At 42.2% G+C, this 9,077-nt stretch overlaps 1 protein-coding gene across 2 annotated transcripts in view; it reads left to right on the forward strand.

The window, feature by feature from the left end:
* Nucleotides 1-4,859, forward strand: part of MORC4 (MORC family CW-type zinc finger 4) — an 85,926-nt gene extending 81,067 nt beyond the window's left edge. Inside the window, exons 16-18 of one of the 2 annotated variants that reach the window (XM_006871049.1) lie at nucleotides 3,127-3,811; nucleotides 4,109-4,392; nucleotides 4,706-4,859. In XM_006871049.1, the coding sequence (XP_006871111.1) occupies nucleotides 3,127-3,811; nucleotides 4,109-4,392; nucleotides 4,706-4,859 (1,123 nt within the window). The remainder of the gene's footprint in view (nucleotides 1-3,126; nucleotides 3,812-4,108; nucleotides 4,393-4,705) is intronic. The other variant, XM_006871050.1, reaches the window with a different exon arrangement.
* Nucleotides 4,860-9,077: the final 4,218 nt, after the last annotated feature.

Consider the following 9,077-nt stretch of genomic DNA (forward strand, 5'->3'; position numbering starts at 1 on the left):
CAATGGGCTCAAATGTAACCACACTTGTGAGACCGGGCTGTGTTTTGTTCTGGGGTGTGCACTGGGTCACTGTGAGTCAGAACCGACTCCATGGCACTTAACAACAACCAAAAATGTTCTCTCAGTCATTTAATGGTTCATTTTTTATTGCCTCTTACGGGCAAATCTTTGTTCTCTCCTCCTCCGTCCATCACAGTTATTAAAACTGTCAAGGAACTTACAGTCTAGCAGGGAACTTGGAATATAGGCACATGCATACACACCCGGTAGAAAATGACAGATGTTATAAGAGATATATCAACAAGCTAGAGGGATTCAGAAATAGAATTCGAGCTGGGCTTAGACATGCAGTGTTGGAAAGCAGGTTTTTCACTCTGGTGTTTGTGAAAGAGAATAATAAGAGGTTAAGACCAAAATAAAATAAATATTGCTGTGAGCTGATTGTGACTTATAGCAGCCCTACAGGACAGAGTAGAACTAACTGCCTGTTTTTCTACTCTCTAATTTTTACTGAGTACATCGCGAACCACCGACCTTTTGTTTAGGTATGTGCTTAACCACTGCACCATCAGGGTTCTTTAGAAGGTAAAATTGGGACCAAATTATGTCCCGACTCTGCCACTTATTATAGCTATGTGTTGTAGTTAAGTGCAGTCGAGTTGGTCCCAACTTGTACCAACCCTGGTTTCTGAGAAGCTGCTGGTACATTTGAACTGCTGACCTTGTGACTCATAGTCCAGTGCTTATACTACAGTGCCATACCAGGAGTCCTGTTAGCTACATAACCATGGGAAATTTATATAATCTCCATAGGCCTCAGCGTCCTATTAAAATGTAGAGATAATAATACCATCTGCTTGGGTGTTGCTAGAAAATTAAGTGAGATAATGCATGTTAAGTACTTTTGACACTGACACAACAGTAAGTGCTCAATACATTTTTCACGTTTTCTCAAGGAAAAGCATGGATGCCTGGCTAAGACATCTGTGCTTTTGTGTTGTTGTAAAGTGCCATTGAGTCAGTTCACACTCATCACAAACCTGTATAGGGTTTCCAAGGAGCGACTCATGGATTTGAACTGCCAACCTCATGGTTAGCGGTCAAGTGCTTATCCTACAGCATTGTAGAGAGCTGAGCCACAAATAAAGATTTCAAATAGGGGATGGTAAAAACAGAGCAGTGCCTTAGGAAGGTTAACTTGGCAGTGGATGATCTGGAAGTGAGAGCAAAGGAGACCAGAGGAAGCTGTTGTAATGGTCTAAGAGATGTAATGAGAGCTTCAACTTGGGTACTGACAACCATAGAATTATATAAAATGACTGAGAGGCTGGTGGTGGTGTCAAACAAATAGGAATCTTAAGAGAGGGAGCAGGTTTAAAGGTGAAAAATGAAAGGTCAGTTTTGTACATACTGAGTTTGAAAACCCTCTGGGATCTCCAGGTACAAATTTGCTTGTAACAGTTGGAAATCTAGTACTAGAGGTCAGGGCTTGGGGGAATGACTTGGGAGTTATTGTCCACAGATTGTAGCCAAGAGACTGTATGAGATTAGCAAGGGGGTGGTGGAACTATCGGGAGAGAAGAGAAGATCGCTAGCAACAGAACCTTACTCGGTGCTGTCAAGTCCATTTGAACTCAAGAACACTGTGTGTGTTACAGAACCGAGCTCCAATCACAGACGCAGATTGGCAGGCGGGTCTTCTGTAATACCACTGGAACTGTTCAAGCTGCCAGTTTTTCAGTTAGTAGTAAAGTGCAAGCTGTTTGCAGGTGGGAAAAGAAAGGTAGACATTCTAACTTGAATTGCCTTTCATAGAACATAGTGTTGCTGCCACCTGTTACCATCTAGCCTTTCTTCATGTCTCAAACTGATTGGGGTACTGTTTTCCTAATTGCCACAGCTAAATGGACCCATCTGTAGTGCCTCCTGTACGGATTTAACGATGGATGCTACAGTTGTTCTCACATAGCCCCTAAATTGGTTTGCTTTTTCTCTAAGGCTGATATGACAAGATCTATTACAGGTAGCCTTGAAGATACTATTGTTGTTGTGAAGTGCCATCGAGTTGGCTCCAAGTCAGAGCAACCTTGTATAGCGTTTCCAAGGAGCAGCTGGTGAGCTTGAACCATCGACCTTGAGGTTCAAACCGACCTTGCAGTCCAGCTTATTAAAATCCACAGCATCACACCAGGACTAATAGGGGGTCAATAACATGCCTGGCTCTTTTTCGTTGAAACTTTGAAAGTTGATTTTTGCATTGGAATTCCTTGGTTACTGTGTGAAAGCAGTAGTTATAAGGGTAAAGGTGGGGTCCTGTCCTGCTATGGTATCAAATTGCCTATGGATGTTTCTAGCACCAATTATTTTGTTCGTGCAACCATTAGTGCAATTTGCAGCCAGAAACGGAAAGGGATTTGAGGCAATCATCCTGGGCTTTCCTCAACTGACTTTTCTAAGAACTGAGGGAGTGCCTGCTTGTGCCTGATAGAGGGGAATTCTTTTCCATAAAGGGGAAATGACTTGAATTGTCCAATTCATTTTGTTTGTTTCTGATTAGATCCCTGTGTTTTAATAAACTTTTACAAGTAAGTAATGGGCAATAACCACAATCCATTTGGCTGACAAAGAAATCATATAGTGTTCTGCTGCATTATAAAAACACGTGTATAAGTTTGTGAGCCTTTAAAATTAACGATCTGGTACAATTCTCCACATACTCTACTAGGCCTTCTATGACCTTTCTCCCCTCTTCACCCCCATCCTCACCCCACCCCCACCTTATGTTAAAGGATTGTGTGTTTTTTGTTTTTCTTCCTTTACTTGGATTTAGGAAACTTCTAAGTCAAGCTGATTTTAAACCTATTTTCAGAATTCTCACCTGGTCTTGTTATAGCCAGAAGTTGTGCCTTTCAACTTCATTCATCTCTCACCACCAATTGCTATTTCTGCTAGTTGTGTGAGTGAAAGGGCCGGGGTTTGGGGTAAAGTGTTTCCAACCTGAAATGATCTATGAGTTAACAGCTAAATGCTATTTTAATATGGAGAATTTGAGAAGGGGCTCCAAAGCATAATACACGTAACCTGCATTGTTATAGCTTACATTTTAATTTCCTTTTCTCCTTGCAGTAAATACAAATGGATCCTAGGCGAGGAACCTGTGGAGAAGCAAAGAAGGCTCCAGAATGAGATGGCACCACCTCCTGTGGATTATTCCAAGCCTGGCCCTTACAAAAGGGTAGAGGCAGCTGTTGCCTACCCAGAAAGGGAGAACAGCCTTGAGAAATCTAGTGTTGTGGAGAGAAGCACACCACCATACCTTTTACCAGAATACCCAGAAGCTAACAAGAATGCCAGTCAGAGTAGGGAGCTTTCGGTTCTGTATTCACAGGCCAAAGGCCAACGCCAGGAGTCCCTGCTCCCTGAAGAATTAGAAAATCAGATGCCAAGATTGGTAGCAGAAGAATCCAACAGAAGTAGCTTAAATGTAATCAAAGAAGAAGTGAACAAGGGGCCCTTTGTAGCTGTTGTAGGTGTTGCAAAAAGTGTTAGAGATTCAGGAGCTCCCATTCAGCTGATTCCTTTTAACAGAGAGGAGCTGGCTGAGAGAAGAAAAGCAGTTGAATCCTGGAATGCAGTGCCTTATTCTTCTGGAACCCCTGCCACAACCATAGGGGAAAAAGGAAGGAGCTCTGAAGAGAGTGGAGGTCGTAGTACACCAAAACTGAAGCACCAGAGAGAGATGGAAGAACTAAAGAAGACCACAGAGAAACTCGAACATGTTTTGGCTGAAAGAAATTTCTTCCAGAAAAAGGTTAGATCAACACCTTACAACCCAGGAGTATGTAGTCATTGTAATCAAGGGAGTAGGGAGTAGGGAGTTGATAACTGTGATGATTTTATGTTCTCAGGCCTTTAAGCAAAAAAAAAAAAAAAGTGTCATTCAGTCATTGTGTGGTGTGTTTCAGGTTGAGTTTACCTTTCTTCCAAATTCGGGATTTTAAGGGTTCATAAGTAAAGCATTATGTATTGATATTAGGGACAAATTTGATGCTCTGTCCAGCTTTCAGTAGCATGTAGAATCACTGAATTTCTGTTTCTTGGACTGCAGGTAGAGGAACTAGAGAAGGAGAGAAATCACTGGCATTCTGAATTCAAGAAAGTCCAACGTGAATTGGTGACCTACAGTACCCAAGAGACGGAAGGCTTGTATTGGAGCAAGAAGCACATGGGTTATCGCCAAGCTGAATTCCAGCTTCTAAAAGCTGAGCTGGAAAGAACCAAAGAGGAAAAACAAGAACTAAAGGAGAAATTGAAGGAGGCAGAAGCACAACTGGAGGAGCTGCAGAAGGCTCAGGTCACCTACCGGACCCCAGAGGGAGATGACCTAGAAAGGTTAATTAATTACTAGGGTTTAGTTATCAGCTTGTGAGTGGTAATGGGAAGCATCCCCTAGGACTCCCAGTTCCTGTCAAAGATAAAGGGAGGAAGCCTTAATTCGTAGGTCACCGATTGAAGCTATTCTTTCTTAGAATGCCGCAGCCAGTCTCCCTGTTCTTGGTGGCATTGTGCTTTTGTTTTTCTTTCTAACTAATGGAAACATAATTGTTGAGAAATATAGGCCCATTGTTAACAAGCGTCATTGTTTTTCTGTTGGCTAATGACTTCAATGTCATCTCTTCTCCTGCCCCCTCACTCCGTCATACAGGGCTTTGGCAAAGCTTACGCGGCTGCGTATCCACGTCAGCTATCTCCTTACCTCTGTCCTCCCTCACTTGGAGCTTCGTGAGATCGGGTATGATTCAGAACAAGTGGATGGGATCCTCTACACAGTGCTGGAGGCAAATCACATACTGGATTGAGCACCAATCGCTATAGTCTTCTTTTCTCATTTCTCCTCCCTCCTCCCGCCATTTCTCTCTCCCTCCCTCCCTCTTTCTCTTCCACTCCTCTTCTTTCTTCTTCCTCTCTCTCCCACTTCCTCACCTTCATGCCTTATTAGAGACTCTTTGAGGAAATCCTGGCTCTTAATCTGCTTTTTACTCAGATTTAGCATGGAGAAAGAAGCTAGTTAAATAGGCTTTCAAGAGACCAGGGCAGAAAAGCAATAGTCACCAAGCTAGGTGACCTGAAAGGTTTTACTTTCATATGAACTAAATACTTAGCCAATTTCATAATGGTTTCTCAAACGGTTCATTTCAGTTTTAATCAGTCATCGAATATTGGGGCCAATGTACCAGGTGTTTGGGGGATAAACTAAGAAGTATAACTCTTGGCTCCGGACTTCAAGGATCTAACAATCTAGTTGGAAGCACAAGACACACATCAATTCAACTAAGTATACACAAAAGTTTGTGATGCGTACAAGTGAATGGTGCAGACATGATACAGAAGACCCGAGGAAAGCGGTCCCAGGAAGGCGTCACTCACACCAGGTGTCAAGAATGAGCATGACCACATTGTTGACAACAGCTGGGCTTTAGGTGGTAGGATGATGGTTGTTTTTTTTTTTTTTCTTCTTTTTATCTTCCTACCTCTCAAAGTTTCTATAATAAACCTGTTATTCTTGTAACGTTGGAAAAATAGTTTTTTGTTTTTTTTTTTTTTAAAAAAAAAAAGATGATTAGGTTTGGATTTAGATATTCGAGATTGTGTGAAAATATGAGGTAATGTTATATTTATAATTTATGTTGCATTAACATTACCTCAGGAAGAAAGCATAAACACACAGGTGCAGAAAAAAAAAACAAAAAAACTGGAATGTGAAAAATGTGTTTGGTAGGAGTAGTGTGTTCATGCAAAGGGAATTAAGGTTAAGTCATAAGCCACCTACCCAGCCACCCCACCCCCACCCCATGGCTTTTGCATTTTAATGAGGAATTTTTGGAAAACAAAATTTCATGGCTCAAATTCATAAAATATGTATCACCGACTTATAGAATCTCTGTCGGGAAATTATTTTATATATTTCAGAATACACCTACCTGTGGTGCTGTGGGTTAATGCACTGAACGGCAAACTTGCTTTGAATCTCAAGGTCAGTGGTTAAGCTCACCAGCCACTCCTTGGAAACCCTAAACAGAGTCACTGTGAGTCGGAACTGACTCGATGGCACTTAACAACGACAACTCTTCAGGTTAGCGCTGAGTGAGAAGTAAATCTAGTATCAAAAATAGTAAAACTCATACTATTGTAAAAGTAGACATTTTATTTATTCATTGCTTTATTGTATTTATACAGCACATAACTCTCCAAAGAGTTCAAGGTACTCTGCAAAAAAACGTTGAACAATTAACACATAAAAATAAACCAACAGTGAACAAAATAGGAAGTCCAAGAGAAACAGAGAGAGATGGGATCAAGTAGTGGCAAAAAGGTTAGCTAGGCAGAGGGATGTTTTAGATAGTCATTTCGTTTCTACTCAACAGAGTTGCTTTAGAAGACATTTCCCAGCTTATGTCCTTTAAAAGGAGGCCCATCCTTGCAATCGCAGTGAGAGTGCAAGGAATAGGAAGATGCCAGAGCAGGTGTCACCATTAGAATGAGTACTTAATACCTTCTTACACTTCAGCTCCCCACAACTCAAGCCTGCCACATGACTGATTTTCATGTTAGATCTTTGAATTGTGATGCCCCCATTGTTATAAAAGCTACTGAGGGAGAAGGAACACATTAAGCCATTCTTGCAGTAATGCTTGTTCATCAGGAGCCCTGAGGGGTGGAACCGTGGATAATGTGGATGGAAGTCTAGTAGAGGGAAAATTCTGAGCATTGAAGGCTCAGCCTCTGTGTATGTATGTGTGGTTGGGTGGGCAGAGTAGGAAGGAGGGCAAGTATTGAGCTTGTAAAAGAAAAAGGTAGGACAATTGAACACATCTTACTCTAGTGCTTAAATCTCACTGCATTTTCCATGCCATGGTCCCAATCCCACACTGATAGTTCCAGCAATAGTAGTACCCTGCGTGAATCCATTCATTATAATACCAGAGCTACCTGATTGTTAGCTATCTGCTATGAAACCCTACCAGCACAATTAATTTAACGGGTCCCATTAATTTAACGGGTAATGTGGCGTAGTGGTTACTAATAGGGCTGCGAACCTCAGGGTCAGCAGTTCGAAACTACCAGCTGTTCCACAGGAGAAAGATGAGGCTTTCGGCTCCCGTAAAGGTTTACAGCCTCGGAAACCCTGTACAGGGTCGCTATGAGTCGGAATCGACTCTACGGCACATAACAACAACAATGCCACTATGGAGAGACTGAAAAGTGTTACCCAACTTTACCAGAACTTAAGATCTAATGTAGAGATAAAAAGCGTCAAGGAAAAACACTGTGGGCTTCTTCCTGGTTTTTCTGTTAGATTAACATCATCGTTCTCCTTTCAAATGCCTCTCACATTTGCCCCTTATTTTCCATTTCCAACTATCAATATTTAGGTCCTTATTTTCTCATGCGTTAATAGCTGAAATAGGTTCTTAACTGGTTTCACTTGCCTGCTATTTTCAGTCCTGCCATCCTACTCACTATTGGTCATTTGCCCTACAAATCCTCGTCAGGTCCCGCCCACCTCCACTCAAAAGACTTGCTTGTGTTCCCCAATTTCCCACCAAATGTTGATCCAATTCTGAGTATTGTACTCAAAACCTTGTGTTATCTGACTTCTACTGTTCCCTCTAAATGCATCTCCCAATATTCCAAGCAAAAGCAATACCATGCAAACCGAACTCTTTGGTTTCTGAACATGTCTCTGCTACCTTTGCTATACAATTCCCTTAGCCTTAAATGTTCTCCCTCATCATCATTGCTTTGGCTCAAATGTCAACTTTCCCTGCCCCCCGCCCCCTGAAGCTTCTGATTATCATGGGAAAATATGACATCTCTCTTTGAACATTTAGGTCTTATGTTATTTAAAAGGTTTTGATCCAAAACTGCCTTGTCTTGTCTCCACTATTAGAAGGTTCCATATCAAAATATTCAACTGCCAACTTGACTCAAGACTCAACAAGCATTTCAAATGAAATGTGCAAGACTATCCCTCATCCCAGTTTTCTTCATCTTGGAAAATGACAACTCTACCTACCCAGTTGCTTAAGCCACATCTGGAAGTCTTCCTTAATTTTCCCCTTCTTGCACATAGCCGGTCTCAATTATACCTCCAGAGTATGTTCTGAATCCACACACTTTTACTCCAGCTACCTCAGTCCAAACTCCTATGACTTCCCATGGGCTACAGCAACTCGTGATACGGTACTTGACTGCTAATCACAAAGTCCGTGATTCAGACTCACCAGTCGTTCTCCATACAGGATTGCTATGAGTTGATTCTGACCTGACAACACTTAAGAACAACAGCAACAACTAGTGTCCTTGTTTCCACTCTTGTCTTATTCCACAAGTGTTTTGTCACCTTAGGATGAAGAATACAAATCTGATCATGTGACTTCTCTTATTAAAACCCTTCAATTACTTATTTCACTTAGAATAAAACCCAAACCTGCAGTGTGCTACAAGACCCCTCCCTACCTACCTCTTCTACTTTACATAATGCTACTCTACCCCTAAGGAGCTCTGGTAGTGTCGTGGTTACGAATCGGGCTGCTAACCTGAAGGTCGGCAGTTCAAAACTACCAGCGGTTCCGCGGGAGAAGGATGAGGCGTTCTGCTCCCGTAAAGATTAACAGCCTCAGAAAACCTATACAGGGTCGCTATGAGTCAGAACCGACTCCACGGTACATTACAGGGTTTATCCTTATACAGTGTTGTCAGAATTGACTCGACGGCACACAGTTACCATGGCCACTACCACTCTATCGTATGGCACGCTTCCCCAGACTCACAGTGGCCTTACAATTCCTGACATGCTGCTACCTCTGCAGTCAGATTCTCATTTCCAGCATAGGCATGGCTGTCTAGTCCTCATGCTTGTGGTCTTAGTGTTAAGGATCATTTCCTAAGACAGGCCTGCCATGTTGTTGTCAGGTGCCATTGAGTCGGAACCGACTCATAGCAACCCCATGCACAGCAGAACGAAATAATGTCCGATACTGGGCCAACCTCACCATCAATGATGCCACCTGGCC

Source organism: Chrysochloris asiatica, unplaced genomic scaffold (assembly GCF_000296735.1).
Source record: "Chrysochloris asiatica unplaced genomic scaffold, ChrAsi1.0 scaffold00159, whole genome shotgun sequence".
NCBI classification, from domain to species: Eukaryota; Metazoa; Chordata; class Mammalia; order Afrosoricida; family Chrysochloridae; genus Chrysochloris; species Chrysochloris asiatica.